The 17,809-nt window shown below is 44.4% G+C and overlaps 1 protein-coding gene across 2 annotated transcripts in view; it reads right to left on the bottom strand.

Annotated features, from left to right (window-relative positions):
• Tmem178a (transmembrane protein 178A) overlaps positions 1-16,829 on the bottom strand; it is a 55,268-nt gene extending 38,439 nt beyond the window's left edge. The window contains exon 1 of one of the 2 annotated variants that reach the window (XM_076942350.1): positions 16,303-16,829. In XM_076942350.1, the coding sequence (XP_076798465.1) occupies positions 16,303-16,702 (400 nt within the window). In that variant the 5' untranslated portion in view covers positions 16,703-16,829. The remainder of the gene's footprint in view (positions 1-16,302) is intronic. The other variant, XM_034513758.2, reaches the window with a different exon arrangement.
• Positions 16,830-17,809: the final 980 nt, after the last annotated feature.

The following is a 17,809-nucleotide window of genomic DNA, read 5'->3' as shown; positions in this document are numbered from 1 at the left end:
TCACTTAAGGACTGGGGGCATTTGGGGAAGAAAACCCATAAAGAAGCTCTCCGTTCGTGTTACACCTATATTTTGAATGACGTGGAAAAGAACAGAGTGCCATGAATGCTAGCTTTTGTAGTTTCTATGTTTTCTACTATGATGAATACTTTTAAAATGCCAAATACTGCTTTCTTTTTTACTATCTTAGTCTAATTAATCCTCAGTCTCCGAAAACAGAACAATTACCCCCTTTCTGTGCTTGAAATAAAACCTAAGGGAGCTGATGAGAGAACGGATCAGGTCTGGCTGTGATTCGAATCCACCCAACACGGTTGTTTTGAGCAGTCAATCAATGGAAAGACCTGCACGGTCCAAATAATAAACTAGCTGGCATCTGTTCCTCATTTCAGGATACAGACCAAGACTGAACAAGGAAAGCATGGTACATGGTAGATATCGCTATAACGAGGCATAGCTAGCACAGGAGGGTCCTAGTCAACAGTTGTTCCTTTTTATTCAAGAACAGTATGGCCCCAAACCTCCAGTGGATACCAGAAATTGTAGTTAGAATCACACTTCCTATATACATAATACTTTTTTCAACATATAACTATGATAAGGTTTAATTCATGTATGAGATACAGTTAAAATTTATAACAACCATCAAAAATAACTATTATATACCACAATAAAAGTACTAGTATCACCACTTTTGCACTTTGGGGTATTATTACACGAAATAGGGATCACCTGGACACAAGCTCTGAGATATGATGACAAGCTTGATAACACAGTGGTTAGTTACTAGGTCACTGACGGGCCAGGAATATATACCAGGTGGTTACACTGATCAAGGGAAGATTCTCAATTCCTGGGCATTATTGAGCAGAAGGGTACAAGATTTCACCATATCACTCAGAATACTGTATAATTTAAATTTATGAACTATTTATTTCCAGGACTTTTTTTTAATAAGTTTAGCCTGCAATTGACCTTGAACAGCAAAATTGTGGGTAAATGTAGAATACTGTAAAAAAAAAAATCATCCTAGTGTAAAAGTTCAAACAGGGAGAGGGATGTTGGGACAGGAGGATGGTGTGGTGGTGGTGGTGGTGGTGGTAGTGGTGATCAAACTTAAGTGCGTATATAATAAATCACTCAGTAACCTACTATATGATCACCCACAAGGCTAGACACTACTAGTCCTAGAAGTACTGAGTTGCTAAACAAAGGCCCCAGTGCCTGATATTGAATAGATCTGTAGGTATTGTTTGTCGAGAGGAACTCAGAAGCCCCACAAACCAATCTAAGCTCATACTATTCTTCTTGGTTATCCACTAGAACTTGTTAATAAGACCCTATTGCTGAAGATACTACACAGGTTAGATCCAAGGTATAGAAAAACCAAACTGAAACTGAGTTGGAAGCTTCCTCCTTAATGGCTAGTGACCAGGGGTGTTATGCAGGTCGCTGGGGGTTAAAGGTATCAACTATCTTATCTGGTTGTGAATTCTATAAACAACATTTCCAACCTGCTAGTCAGATGCGCCCATTAGTGCAATAGTGGCACAACGGTTATGGAGGTAACCAACTGTTCCTCAATTCGATTTTGATACCTGCTTCACAAATGGATATCTTTATCCAGTATTGTAAACCTGGATGAAAACCCATGACTAAAAAGGCCCCTAGGAAGGGGGAACCTAATACCACTGAATTTACATAGCAACAAACTACTTTCTACAGACAAAGGCTACTCTAAGTCATACTCAGAAAGGCCTCTCATTGCAGTGAACAAAGTGAATGTAGAGACCTCTGGTTATAGAAGATTCTGAGAATAAAGGGTGCCTAAGGACACTTAACCACCCTCATAAAGCTCATAAGAGCCAACTGGGAGAAGTCTTGGAGAATGTCTGACACAGCTATTGTACTCATAAACTCATAGTGGCTGCTCCAGTGTCACTGGGCTCACAGAAATCCTAATAGTCAGCTATAGACTGGAAAGGGGCTCCTGGGTCCCTACCACTTATTGCTGATCTACTGGCAACTAACAGATTCTGGGAGAAGGGGGAGCACAGTATTCAGTGTGAGCCCATCAGACTGTAATAGACAGTTACAAGACCCTGGTCACACAGATGGCCCTAGTGGCCATTTGTCTGTGGGACACTAGGCAAAACAAAAAGTAGTGAACAAGAAAAACAAATTTGTAAGGAAGGAGGGGGCTGGGAGAGTTGGGGAAGAAATCAGAGAAGTTTGGAGGGCAGTCACTATTATGTATCATATGCACGTATGAAACCGTCAAAGAACAAATTTTATTAATAAAAGCTCAAACTCATGCTAATAGGAATGAAAGCAGAGCTAAGGATAGAGTTGAAGAATCAGAAAGTATGATAGCACTTGAGTTTCAAGAAAAAGGCAGACGTGATCTAGATGCAAGGGACAGAGTGGGATTTCAGGCAGAAAAAAAACAAAAACAAACAATGGCCATAAGGAGGCAAAAGATATGTGTGTAAGAACAGCAATGCGTAGCACCACCTGACCCTGGTCTTCACGGAGAACTGCAGGGAATGAAGTCAGAAAGGTGGCTGGAGCCTCATGGTTAAGAGCTTGTGTATGCCCTGCTAGGAGGTCCAAACCCGAAGCTGTGGGCAATGGGAAATCACCAGTTCTGGAGGCTCCTGATGTTGCTGTTCGCCATTTAAAAAAAAAAACAAAAAAAAACAAAAACCCATGCATTTTACAGCCAGTACATCATGCAGTCTCCCACTATTTCTAGAACATTTTCATAAACCTGAAAGAAAATCCTGTACCCAGTAAGCAATCACTTCCCTGCCCTGTTTTCTGTCTCCATGGGTTTTCCTATTCTGGTTATTTCATAAGGAACCCTGCAGTGCATGGCCCTGTGTGCTTGATTTCGTTCACTGAGCATAAAGTTTACAAACTCCATCAGATTGTAGCATGTGCCAGTATTTCATCCCCTATCCCCCTTTAACCTCTGGACGATGGTCCCATATATGGGCACATCACATTTCCTTACCTGGTGATAGGCATTTGGGTTGTTCCCACCCTTGGCTATAATGAAGGATGCTACTCTGCATAGATACAGGTTATTGTTTGAGTATGTATCTAAGAATGAAATGGTGGGTTTCTTTGGAAATAATATGTTTAAACTTAGAACTCATCTGAGTCTTTCAGTGAAAAGACAGGCACATTTGAAAATGCTGACTGTTCTATATGGATCGCTCAGGAAGTAAGCTCCTATAGAGATAGCTTCCCATGTAGGTATGCAGTAAACACCTGTTCCTCCTGGCTGCTCTCCTGAAGCCTTTCATTTCTTTTCCCCTGTATGTGTATCCATACATATTCTCATTCTCATTCTCTCTCATTCTCTCTCTCTCTCTCTCTCTCTCTCTCTCTCTCTCTCTCTCTCCCTCTCTCTCCCTCTCCCTCTCCCTCTCCCTCTCCCTCTCCCTCTCCCTCTCCCTCCCCCCCTCTCTCTCAGACCTAAGTCGGCATGCCTTCCAGTGGTCCAAATGTGTGCCCACCCACACACCTTGTGGCTTTGCAGCATCTTCACAAGCTTCTGTGCTAAAAAATCCTGCTAGCTCAGCCCATCTGCAAGAGTTCACTTTTGCTTTGTAATTCCTGCTCTGAGCAGATATCAGACTTAAATAAACAGACCTCTTGGGGCCCAAGGCGTGGCGCAGAGGAGCATGACCATTTCATCAGGAGACACCATGCACACTGCAGTGATGTGTCATCTCATTCCTGCTGAGCTGACAAGGGCCCATCACCATATGCCTCTCCTCCATCCCCTCCTCCAGACACAGCATGGCTAAGCAGTGGCTTCCTCAGCTGCCCTTCTAGATGTGTCACTTCAAAGGCAGCTAACATTTCTTCGAGTTGGAATAAGTTAGTTCTTCAGACTTTGAGTATGTGCTTGGATGGGCATGCAAGGACAGCAATAACAGAGAAGGCCTTGCTGATTTCCCCCTCAAACCTACTATAGGCCTGTTTGAACACTGGCATGATGGTCACTCAGAACCAGTCCAGAGCCAGGAATGAAATATAGTATCATTACTATGCTGTGTTCCTCAGGACCAAGAAATTAAACTAAGCCATGGTGCAGTGTGAACAGGTCTATCAGAGGACCTGGCCTGTGAGGAAGTGTGCTTGTTCTAAAATATGATCTCCACAAGACTCTCTTGGCAGCTGCTGATCATGCATTTACTGGGAAAGGTAAAGAGACAGCAGCTACATATCTGGAGAGTGTTTTCCTATAGGCTACATCAATCTAATATATATATTGGATTTTAATAGCTGCACCCCTCATCTTAGAGTAATTTATATCTCCAAAAATGCTTAATTTTGGACATTTTGCATTGCATTTTTTTTTTTCTTGACAGGGTTTCTCTGTGTAGCTCTGGCTGTCCAGGAACTCACTCTGCAGACCAGGCTGGCCTCGAACTCAGAAATCCGCCTGCCTCTGCCTCCCAAGTGCTGGGATCAAAGGCATGCACTGCCACCGCCCAACTTTGTATTGCATGTTTAAAGTGCAATTATAAACAAGCCTGTTAGAAACCACAGTACAACCTGTGGGTCATTCTGGATTAAGGAAAAATAATGGGATTTTCAGAAAGGAAAATGCAGAGCCTTGGGGAGGGGGTGCAGGGTGTGGAGGAAGCAATAAAGGAGCTAGCAACAAAACCTAAGTTCTAGTCTCAGTCTAACCCTACCGTGCAATGGCCACAGGTAGGCTGGGGCTACCATTTCAATGCCCCTGCTATGGCAGGCTCCACATTTCTGTGTACATGTCCTCAGCTAATTGAAGCTAGCCACGGGTTTCCAGAGAAGATTGACACCCCTCAACCCAAGACATAGAGTTTGATTAGTCTATGAGAATTAACTATCATTCGCCAGAGGTTAGTTTAGAAATGATCACAGGGCATAGTTATGACCAATGAAACTTGTGGAAATTGTGAACACTTCGTAAGAAGTGAGCCTAGAAGAGGGTTCAGCCTCTTGTCATGCCTAGGTTTTAAACTGTCACAGTGTGAGGCAGTGACTGAGAACAGCCATGTCCAAGCAGAAAGCAGGCTTAAGGCAAAAGTGCCATTGCTGGAACTGTAAAGCCTCCCAGCACCTAGCCTCTGTGATGAACTAGCCAGGACGCAGACTTCCCCCGGACTGCTTATTATGCACAGTCATGCCTTCTCCTCTTGGGTTATGCCATTTTTATTTGGATATTCTGTTATTTGACACTAAAAGATTCGTAACCAATAAACCTACCCAGAGGAGTGCATAAATGTTTATCAAGTACTTTATTAACTTCCTTTTAAAAAAAATTACACCCACAACCCAAATTATAATGTGTCATACCCCATCAGAAACGCTGCTGTATCTGACCCTTTTGGAAATAAAAACAACTTAGGAAAAAAAAAAAACCTAAATATACAGAAGAATTTTGGGGGATGGGGGTGGGCCTTCCATTTTAACTTGCAAATGAGACTAGAAGGGCGAGTCTCGTGATAGTTTAGGAAGAAACATATCCTTGATAATGTACACCTGCCACAAACTTCCAAAACGAAACTCTGGCGCCTGTTAGTACAGAGCAGTTCATTTCCATCACAGCATAATCACAACCCCGCTGCATATGCATGTGTGCGTGCATAAGGGCGCAGGGAGTACTCCACTCAGTACCTGTCAGACATACTCATTTCAGTAACTGTCACATTTGGGGGACATGCACAGTTATCCCCTTCCATGGCCCCTCCTGTCATTTCCTTTTGAAGTTCTCCAAATCAGGTGTTCAGGGACCTGTTCAGAGAGCCAACAGGTAATGAGTTATTTATACAGCTGCCACTTTTCTAAATCAGTGGTGGCACCTGAGGATGACTTTAAAGGACTGAAACGCCCATGCCATTGTACCGGTCAACTGCCCCCATACAATCTCCACCCCAGAAAACAGAATGGATTAAGCTCCTCCACCACCTCTTCTACATAAAATCAAAGGGCCTTCTCCTTCTAAATGATGCCTTCTGCTTATAACTTAAAAACAATTCGAGTTTATGCTGATGACAACATTCACCCAGTGCACAGACAGCTAACAAGCTTTGAGAGCGGAAGGGGCGGGGGAGGGGAGAATGAGAGGCGCTGCAAGTGACTGATGGGAGTTTGCAGCACAAAATCAGGTGGCCGGGAATCTTTGATTCTGCCTGTATATTCCTACCTACCTCCTACTAATTTGAATTTCTTTCAGAAGAGAGTAGAGGAGGAAAGAGGGAGGAAGAAAGGGGGGAACATAAAGGTTGGAGAAGGTGGACAGGGTAGGCAGGAGAGAGATACAAAGAGACAGACAGACAGACACAGACAGAAGAGAGATCCACAGAAGAGAAAGATGCATAGCCCTTGAGAAAGCAACACAACACAGCTTCCATGTTCTTTTAGCGGACATCTGGCTAGATTTCCCTTGTTAACTGCTGAGCTGTAAATGGTACCCTTGCATCTTTTGCTTCAAGCATATGAAGAAAAATACAGTCCTTTTCAGAGCCCTGTATGTCAGTCATGGCTGCTGCTCGCCTGTGTGCTCTTTCATTCGCCCATCTTCTTCATTTCTCAGCACTTGAGAGTCTAAGCTCTCTTCTACCAATGCTTACGTTGTCTAACTGCCAGGCAGAACGTCCCCAATGTGCCAGAGGCTCGGTGCTAAACGAGCTACAGTGGGCTGTTCTTAGACCATCACGATTTCTCCCCTGCCCCGCCACCAGCCCCACCCTAGAAATTTATCTTGGGTCAAACTGTTGTTTTGATGACCTGCTCCATAACTTCTCAATAAGTGATAAACTCTGTGGGTTTCTTCCTCAGTAACCTCAGGAATAGCATTTCCACAGTGCTCAGACTTAAAACCTCTATAATCAAAGTATCACTGTAAGTAGCTTTCTACAAGAAATTAATCCCAACTCAGGGGCCCTTGTCCGTTTCTGTGGATAGGAGAAAGAGGGCAGCTCTATTAACACAGAAACTACAGCATTTGGCATTCATTTTTGACCAAGAAACCTCTTTTTTAAAATAGGATTTTCTAAGGGTAATATTTATTGACTGTTGAATGAGGCAAATACTACTTACATGTCCCACACCGAATTAAAAATTCCTTAACATGTAGCAAAATGAGGTTTCAGCCAAATAAAGTGTCTCCCACCCTGTCCTGATTTTCCCACTCAACTCGTTCTGTGATTGCTACAGCTACATCCTAAGTACGCCATGCAGACGCAAGCATCATTGCAGATTTGCAGGTGAGCATCGTGTGATAAAGACAACCAAGCCTTCTAGAATCATCTGAACAGACATAATTTGCCACTTGAAGAATTTCAGGAATCTGTTTCTGGCTGAAATATGTCAGAAACCTTGGAGGAACCAAAAGGAACAGAATTCCTTCAGATTGTGAAGGGGGGGAAAAGAGAGTTGATTGATTTCTTTTTTCTTTCTTTTTCTTCATTTTCTTTTTAACCTATGAACAAAATATTTTTTTAAAAAAAAAATCAAGCTGGGAGAACACCCAGTAAGTAATTCACCTCATCCTCTGTAATTCAAGAAAGGAGAAAGTAAATCACAGGGCCTATTCTTCCTTTCCACTGCTGCTGAGATTCCTGATGGTGTCCCCTGGAGACATGATTGCTTGGTCTACAGTCAGCTGATCAGGCCTGAGTTGTAAGAAAGACAAATGCAGAGTGAGCTTCCTTGCACTCCACTGCAAGCAAACGCTGCCAGCCACACGACCTCCAAAGCTCACACTCCAAGAAGTTCGCTTACATCCTTTTAGTTAAAATTTGCAATAAGGCAGATTAATTACTGCAATCACTTTTAACCACAGGGAAACCCCCGCGAGCAAGCCAACAAACAAACGTTATCAATTCTAGCAGCCTTGGAAGATAAAGTCTGTTCTTTACTCTCAGTGCTTTATTTTGATTTTTAAAAACTCTTTACCAAAAGCTATGCACAGCTATAGATAATATCAATACTTGATGTTTTGGTTTGTTTGTTTGTTTGTTTGTTTGAAGATAACTCAAGTTGTAGGGATGGCTCCATGGTTAAAAGCACAAAAATGCTCTTGTAAGAAGATCCAGGCTCAGTTACCACAACCTCCTGTAATTCCATTTTCAGGGACTCCCACACCCTCTGGCCTTTGAAGGCACCTGTACTTGTGCACATGATGTACATAAACGCTTTTGTGCGTGTACACATGTGCACGCACACACACATACACACACACAGAGAGAGAGAGAGACAGAGAGAGAGAGAGAGAGAGAGAGAGGAATAAAACCAAATATCCTAAAGCCTAAAGCAGATCTACATGGTTAAAATTTTCTTATCTTTGTCATCAAAATAATGAGCTAATATTTTGCTTTGAAGGAGACATGTTTACTATTTGTATTATCAGCCAATCTTTCAGTTGGTTTGTTTTCAGTTTTCTCATCAGTTGCTGTTGTTGGAAGTGGGTGAGATACAGAGAAGACAGTCCAACAAAGTCTGATGACTGTCATTCCTGGAAACCAGCAAACCATAGAAGAAGACAGACCACAGATATTCAGACACTTTAAACTCACAGAAAGACAGTGGACTGTCTCCACTCTGCCTTATTGCAAATTTTAACTAAAAGGATATAAGCGAACTTGTTGGAGTGTGAGCTTTAGAGATCGTGTGGCAGAAAGAGACAAAAGAAAGGTAGGCTGAGGGATCAGGGCACAGATGATCTGAGGTGACAGCTTGCGTGGCAGAGGTCCCAGGATTAGCAATCTGTGAGGAGAATCTGACAGTCAGTCATTACAGGCTGATAAACTGGAGTTGGGGTCACTGCGAGTGTTCACAAGGACAGAATGGAGTCTGTTCTTGGTCCTGTTGGGAAAATCCTGAAACCTACCTTCATCCCATCAATGCTCCCACTCCTTGGGACCTCATGATTAGCAGTGACACAGGGAGTCTTTGTGATCCAAGATGCTCCTCCAACAAAAAGCTGATGTCGCACAGCAATCAAGAGCACTGGCAATTGTGAGCAGTCTGCCTGATGGAGCTGGAGGGCTTTTTTTCAAGCTTTGAAGAAGAAAAATTGGTAGCTAAGGAGGAGGAAAAAAAAAAAAAAAAAAAAAAAAAAAAAAAAAAAAAAAACCACCACAGCAACTCGGGTATAATTGAATGTGAACTTTCTATGACACGGCAAAAAAAAAAAAAAAAAAAAAAAAAAAAAAAAAAAAAAAAAAAAAAGTTTCCATTTTCCCTCTCAAGGCCATTGCTAAATGTTATCCACAGGACATAGTAAATGAAAACGTCAGTGGTTCTGGAAAGTTTGATCACAAGCCACGTAAAGCACCATTGTTTCTAAATGACTTTCCAAAGGATATTGCCGGTATGCAAACAGGCAAGAATGGAACAAGTCACTTCTTTTGATGACAGAGTAGCAAGAACTTAATTCCTGTTCCAGATAACCTTCATGGGTGTTGGTGACAGAATGTGTGCAAACCAGAAGATCACACTCGGTCGTGCTCAGCCTCCACACGCCATGGGACAAGATGAAACTACACATCTAGTCATTAAGAGTTGGGCTGGCTGAAGTAGCAGTTGTTTAATCAAAAGGGCTCATTTAATACTGCGTCTAATGTCAGAACTGATGTGGAAATAAAATGCGTCTCCTCTCCTCTGCACAAGATAAATGCATGTGCTGTAACGGAACACTGGGGAGAGCACGTAGACATTTCAGCCACAGTAAGCAAACCTCTCCTTCCTCTGCCCAGAAGCAAGGAGTAGCTTAATGAATGAGCATCAAGAGAAGCAAGGTTTAAAGTGTGTATGTGGGAAGGCACCGGTGCTTAAGCAAAATGTTTATTTATACCGTTTTTATACAACCCCCCCCCCGCAAAATTTGCTTTTGTCTTTACTTTATAATGCACGTACTAACACAGCCCTTGCACACAAATTTAAATGAATATGAAAAATTATGACTAGATGAACATCAGAGTAGTGCATTCTCAAAAATATCCCAAACATCACGTGTGTGTGTGTGTGTGTGTGTGTGTGTGTGTGTGTGTGAGTTTATGTGTACCACATACATGAATGAGTACAGGTGCCTTCAGAGGCCAGACTGTGATGGATCCCTTGAAACTTGAGTTAAACACACACACACACACACACACACACACACACACACACACACACACACACGGTGCTCGATGAAGCCAGAAGAGGCCATCAGTTTCCTTGGAGCTGTAGATATACAGGGCTGCAAGCAACCTGACATGGGTGCTGGAAAAGGAATCTGAGTCCTCTGAGAGAGTGTCAGGTGCTCTTGACTACTCTTCCTCACAACCCTAGCCTTTTAAAATGGAGGCATCCCCGTGCCAGGAGTATGGAAGGCAAGGTCTGCAACAATCTGCACCCTCCTGGGCCAAGGAGAAAGAATGCTGGCCTTTCAGCCTCCCTAGATAGCTCTACCGTTGGTAGATAATTATTCCCACACAGACAATACTTTGGTCTACAAATGAGCTGAAGAAAATCATCAATCTATTTCCATGTCAGGTAGTACTTGGTGGGTCCTGTACAGACTATTAATTTTGTGGAGAATAAGCAACAGGAGGAGCTGATAAATCATTAGCACAAAGCAGAGCAAGCCTAGGAAATTCCTTCCAGGTCTTTCTCTCTCTCTCCTTTTCATACAGAGAGCAAAATGACAGAGTATTTATGTACCACTCACTGTCTTTGATATCTCTGTTTATCTCATTAGACTGCTTCAAAGACCATTAGGATGTATTTCTACTTCAGGTCTCAATTCAATCCCCATTGACTCTCACAAGTTAATGTTACACACGTGGGGTCAGAATCTTCACATCTCTAAATTTCTGTCATTTCTAATTTCAGAAAAGCAAAATGCTACTTTAAATTCCACTTTGTTTATTGTAGACAGAATACAAGACTAAAATTTGATTTGCATGTTCAAAGTGCATATAGTTGGAAAGTAATGTTAATTGTTCTTAATAAGATCCCATAATGAAAACAATTTTTACATTAAAGCTAATAAATTAGCTAGGACTCCCAATAGAGTCCCGAGACCGTTTCCAATTCACACCTGATGTCTCCAAAGTTCTACACAATGCAGCCACAGGTCTCACCAATATTTATTTATTAAAGTAAATGTTCCCGGGCACCGAATGAAAGCACAGAAAACATTTCTGAAGGACCCGCCTTCCATCGCCCTTCTAGCTTGCCGTGCATGTGGACAGGATGTCAGTGAGTCCCCACAGGGCTTGACACTCAATCATGCCACACTGTATTCTCTGTCATTTCCTCACTAGCGCTATCAGCTCTCCCAAAGTGCTCTCCACTCTAGTCAGGTAATCTTCCCCCACCTACTAAGAGTAGCTTCTGTGTAATCCACTAGAAAATACAAACTCTGCTCCTCAAAATGTACCCTTAAGAAGGAAGGGATTTGTCCATTCTGTGCAGCTCTCGGTGTGTCTTTTACATCAAGACGATGCCTGACACTTCACCCTCTATTTCTTGAGTAAACAAATGGATGATGACTAAGTGAATGTACAATCTATCTTTAGGTTACTTCTGATTTTCTGAGACCTTACAGAGACAGTGCCAAGTCCACTGGCGTAACCTTTCTTTGATTTTTATACAGAAAGTCTTCTTTCAAACCTCCTTCATTCCCCACAGTACAGAGGAACCTGAAGATGAGAGCATTAAGTCCATTCTGCTCAAGTACCTACTTGGCTTGCTCAACTATTCCACACCTCTCATTTGATTAGGCAGAAGTGACTCATTTGCATATCCTCAGAGCTCATTCTTTGACCAAGAAACCTTTCTTGGAGCCAAAAAGCAGTGACCAGCTGGAGAGACAGTTCAGTAGTTAAGAGCACTGGTTGCTTTTCCAGGGAGCCAGGGTTCAATTCCAAGTACCTATATAATGGTTCATACCACCAGTAACCTCAGTTCCAGGAGATCTAATCCCTCTTCGGCCCCCTTCCCCCGACAGCTATGCACATTGTACACAGACATATATGCAGTTAAAACACCCATATACACAAAATGATCTTTTAAAAAAGCCAGAACCACAAGATCACACCGCAAAAATAACCTAGAAGGAGACATAAAAGATCCCTCAGTACATTCCAAAATCTTTTAATTTTTTACCTTCCACATATAAGCTTTTGTTTTTAACTGAATTGAAAAGTAAATTAGAGAAGTATAGTGTAGACTATTTTTAAAGTATTTGATAAGATTTCCTGTTATCCTGGAATTATATTTAAACATGAATCCTGCTCACCCCACTGCTAAAATACATCCATGTGCTTAATTGCAATGTTCACAGATGCACATCTGTGGAACTGACTGGCTCACTGAGAGATTCAAAACTTGGTGGTGTCATTTCAAGGAAGTAGGAATGAGGACGTTGGAGGGATTGGGTCACCCAGGGTGTACTCTCCTGTGCTTTGAAAGGCTGCACCCTTCTTGAGCTCTCCTCTTACTCTCAGCTTCCTGACCCCCATGAGGTGAGTAGCTCACCACCATGGTGTTTCTGCACTTCCCCGAGTTACTAAATGCAACAGAACTAGCCAACTATGGACAGAAATTATGAGCCTAAAATATGCTCCAAAAGTAAGTTGGTTTTCTCGGGTATTTTGTCACAGAAAGAAAAGACAATTAACACACCAAGTGAGCAAGATGGTGAGACAGAGACTGTTCAGACAGGGAGAGCTTGATGCTAGAGAAACACTGTGTTTAAACTGTTGGGGGGGGAGGGTAGCTAGCTCATTGTGGGCCATGTAAAAGCAGCACAGGGTTATAGTCCTGGTCCTTAAAACATTTACCAGTAACTTTACCTCAGGCTGGGGGTGGACTTTAGCTAGTGGAACACGTGTCTAGCATGCCCTGGATTTATCCCCAGCACTGCAAAAACCAGATGCACAGATGTAATCCCAGGGTCGGAGAGGTGAAGCCTGAAAGAATCAAGGCAGAAGTTCAATGTCATCATCTGCCACTTAGTGACTTGGTGGCCAGCCTGGGATATATGTGACCTCATATCCAGAAGGAAGAAAGGGAAGGAGAGGAGAGGAAAAGAAGAAAAGAAGGAAAGGAAATCAACCATTCTTGTTGAAGGTTCTGCTTGGACGTCCAACCTAAACTGTGTAAAGAATAAGCTAGATGTATGTGAAGTAGAATCATAAAGGGGGACAAAAAAACCCCAAAACATCCAATAACAACAATGAAAAACTTTGGGAGATTTTTCTCCCAAATCTCTGTATCATTGAGATGGATGCTTTTCTGTTTGTATGATTTCTCTTAGACAAATTAATGCATATATCATTTTCAAACCACTATGTCTTGTGTGGTTTTATTTCTTAATCATGAGAAATACTTACAGAGTCTCCAGGAATAAGATGTGCTAACATTTATGGTGGAAGAACGTTTTCTATGCTGCCCTCTCTGTGGCCTTCATCTGCATGCTAGCTTTGTCCTCTATGTCCACAGGTTTAAAAGTTTGACTTATTTTTGTCTTAAAAGTTCACTAAATGTGAAAATGAAAAGCTCGCTAAACAGACCAGAAAGTTTGTCAGCCACATTGTGAACCCTGTTTATTCCCCCATTTGAGTCAACTTGTCAATAATTAAAATTTCTAAATGATTATAAAACTCATAAGATAATTTGGAGAGGAAAGTAGGAAGCAGACCTTAAGCCTCTAGTTAGACAGATGTTTTAGGCGCATGTGATGACAGTTTTCAGTGTTTTGTGCTAGGAAAGTCAGACTACAGCCATTTGATGTCAGGTGCCAAAACAACTCGAACAATGTTTCCTAATATAAATGCCCGAACCATCTGCTGGAGACACGTAAATATGTATGGTTTTGCTTTCCTGTATTATTCACAGAATCAGAGTTTTAATGAAATTTCCGTGTCCCTGCATTTCCCAGAGGTGAAACAGATGCAGAAGAGTTACTCATCCAGCCTATTGTGGGTTAGTAGCAAACTGCTGTTGGAAGTGCTAGAGGGGCTTCTGGCCTCCTCCCCGACAAGGCTCCTGATCCTGTAATGACAGGAGTCACCCTTCGCTCTAAGCTCCCCCTCTCCTAACAGTATCAGCTCAATAACTTCCCAGGGGTCTAAATTCACATTGTTGTTATTAAAACAACGATACATCTCAGATCTAGCAAGTTCCCCAAGAACAGTCAGTCTTATAGACAGAGACAACAAAACCAAAGGTCAGGTAAGTTTGTACAATTGTGGGAGAAAACTCACTGGGGTTCAGTAACAGACGCAGTATGGGACCCCCTATCTTCTGACAGGACAGAAAGCCCCAGTGCTCTCCACAAAGGATTAGCTAGCAACTACCAATAGTATATATGTGGGGTAATTTTTTCATCTAAAAGATGCATTCATGACCAGAACAATGTAATTCATCTCATTAGTGTATGAGTTCTGTTGTACAGGAACTGTATTGGGCAGCCATCTGTCAGAAGCTATAGCAGGGGTTAGAACAGTGGGCTGAAAGATTGGATTCACTGACCTCTGATAACATTCTTCATCTCCTAAGATCATTTGATTCTGGACACCTCAGCTAGCCAGCACATTTCCGTAAGTATCCTGGAGTATCCCTGTGGGAATTGTCCTGCTGTAGACTAGACTCTGCTCTGCTGTTTCAGACACTACACTCTATCCAAATTGCATGCAGTGAAATACTCTAGGCAGAGGAATGTGTGTGTGTGTGTGTGTGTGTGTGTGTGTGTGTGTGTGTGTAAAACGCAATTCTGCCATTCCAAAGACAGACTACACTGCTTACTTTCACAATTGCCTTGCCTAAATGAGCATTCCCTAACTGAGCCTCCACAATCAGCTTTCACAGCCTGATCGTGTGGTACGCTACTATCAGGATTAATTATGCAGTGTCTTCATGAGGAGAAATCAGATTTGGATGCAAGTTGGAACAGAAAAGATAAAGATTTACTTCCCAAAGGAAGATTACTGTATCCGATTGCCCCCCAAATTGCTGGAGTCCTTCCATACACAGACAGATTTGGATGGCAGTCCCCAGCTGGGCTAGCCATGGGAAGGAGGAAATTGACATGTTTGAGAAATGAAGACTATGCCAACGAACAAGATGGGGAAGGCCGGCACAGTATTAACCCCCTCCTTTCTCGGTAGTTCCACAGCAAGCTGTAATTCAATGTACATCTGTTCACTTCCTTCTAGATATTTTCAGATATGGACCAACCTCTGACTTCCTTTTGGGAATAGTGAGTCCAAGGAAAAGAAGTTTATTTATTTGTTTTTCTTTCAGGGGATTAAAAATTCTGCTGAGGTTTGAGCCTTAGAAGTTAAAGGGGGCTCTACAAAAGAGGATAATAGTACTGAAAATCTTTACATGCATAGGATTACAAAAAATATTCAAACTACCTGATTACATACATAAGATGGGTGTTGCAGAGATTCCAGAGGAGCAAAGTGGCTATAGGAACGCAAAGCCCAGTAACAAAACAACAAAGACAGCCTACAAAGTGTCACAACCCGTAAGAGTGTGACAGGTAGAATCTCTGAGCCCAAGTCTACTTTCAAGGACTTGGCCCTTGGCTCTCCTCTCCTAGACCCTGAGGAGGGTGGTCACCAGGAAGGCTGAATAATGAATAATGAGTAAAGTAGGTGTCTGAGCTCTCTTTAGCAGCCTTTACTAGTGAATTAGGGAATTCAATTCAAACAGACCCTGAACTTGGGGAGTGTTTGGAGGACAGACCTTCGCTCCCCATGAAACCCCCAGGCTGGGATGCCCACCTCAATTTAATGATATACCAACCAGCTCAACCCATGAGAAAGCCCTCTTCCCCTGTTCTGAGGTTTGCACCTCCTTTCTTCCAGGGGACATTTCTCAAAGGAAAATGCAACTTGAGGGAGGGAACCTAGTTGAGGAAGATCAGTCTTTGTGGCTGTCACCCTCCCTGGGAACAACGTCAGGAAAATCCACATGTACAGCCCAAGTCATCCAGGTGCACAGGCGGAGAAGAACCGGGGGAGAGTCAAAGGGAAGAGAAAGAGACAGCGGTGAGGGGTAAAACGGGTGTCCAGGAAAATGGTAAAAGAAGGGAAGGGTGAAGGAGCAAGGAAAGGGAGAAAGAAGAGTAGCTGGAGAAGGAAAGCAGGGAAGCAGCCTGGAAGGGTGAAAAATGCGCGGGGCAACGGAGCGCAGCGACTGGAGAGGCGACCGTGGGGGACCCGCGCGCCCCTGGGATGCCCGGGCTGTGCTCCGCGCGCGGACGCAGGGACGCGGGGCGCGCCCGCCGCTCACCTTTCAGGATAAGGGTGTCTATGTCCCGGTCGATGCCCAGGAAGTAGCACTTCCTCCAGAGGCCGGAGTAGGTGGCGAACAGCGGCCGGCCACACTCGGCGTCCAACCCGCCGAGCCCCAGCAGCGAGCGCCAGGACTCAGGGTCTGAGCGCCCGGGGCCGCCGGGGAGCAGCCGGCGCCCCAGGGGAGGCGAGTCCCGCAGCGGCAGGTGCGACAGCGGCATCAGGCGGTTCTTCTGATCCGGGGGGTCGGCGCCCGCACGGCTGCGCTCGCAGCTCTCCTTGTGGCGCCGGGGGTCGGTCTCGTACCAGTGATCGGTGAAGATGGCCGTGACGAGCAGCCCCAGGGAGCAAAGGCTGAGGCCGAGGCTTAGCGCCGTGACGAGCGCCCGTGGCTCCATGGCTTCCCGGCCAGCAGCAGCCGCCGGTGGGCTCGCCGCCGCCAGACACAATGCACTTGGCCTCGGCGCTCCGCCGAGCGCCCTCCCTCTCCGCCACCTGCCCCGCACTCTCCCTCCCACGGCCGCTCGCCCGCCCGCCCGCCTCACTCCCCCTCGGGAGCCTCCTCCCGCCCGGCCCCGCGCCCTCCCGCGGCGCTCACACTTTTCCCGTGGCCCTCCCCCTTAGCCGGCTCCCCGCACTCCCCAACCCACCCCCTACCCGGGCGGATCACGCCCCTCGTCCCTCTCCCTGCTTCCAGCTCCTGCCGTCAACCCCCTCTCTCCAGCCCATTCTCCCTTCCTTCACCTCTGCCCTCCGTCCTCCCTTGGCTCTCCCGTCCTTTCTCCTCTTAACCCGGTCCCTACTTTTCCTTTACTTTTCTTCAACTCTTCCAGATGCTTTTTCCCCACTCACGCGAGCCTTTGCGTGTCTGGCTCTTACTGCCTTTATATACCTGCCTTGCATTGCAACCCTTTCTGCACTTATTCCTGCACACACCACCTCCGGTCCTCTGTCCCTCCCACGACCTTACAAGACATCCACCGCCATCAGGCTGGATCTTGCCTCTTGTCCAAGTTGATTTTGATCACTGTCTCTGTTTTGCCCCCCAGGAACAAATCCCATCCTTGAGCATGGTCGGTTTTGACTCTTTAGACTCTTGATCTAGAGCAGCCAGCCTCTCTTCTAGACTTCTGAAGGATCCAGTCTCAGAGACCTTGGCAGCTAGCTCTGTAAACCTGCTTTCCCTCTCACCAGCTCATGGCAGCGTGGAACCCTTCTCTCTGCTCTAGCCCTTCTCCAAGAAGATGCCCAGTGTCCCTGGAGCCACAGAACCACAGTCAGAGATAATAGCCGCCCACTTCATTTCTGCCTGCTCTGAGATAGACTTCTTTTTCTTGGGCTATCTCCACGCCTGAGTGACTGACGGCCTCCTGGATCAATACGGCCTTGCAGTGGCACCTGCTCTGCCAAGTGATTATTGCCTTTGAATAAAACAAGCCCCTCCCCACTCTACCCCCCCACCCCCAGTGATAAATCAAAGTAATGATTTTCTCCTGTGCTAGTTT

The sequence above is a fragment of the Arvicanthis niloticus genome, chromosome 11 (genome assembly GCF_011762505.2).
Source record: "Arvicanthis niloticus isolate mArvNil1 chromosome 11, mArvNil1.pat.X, whole genome shotgun sequence".
NCBI lineage: Eukaryota > Metazoa > Chordata > Mammalia > Rodentia > Muridae > Arvicanthis > Arvicanthis niloticus.
The sequence above is the reverse complement of the archived record's forward strand: the minus strand, read 5'-3'. Positions and strand labels throughout refer to the sequence as shown.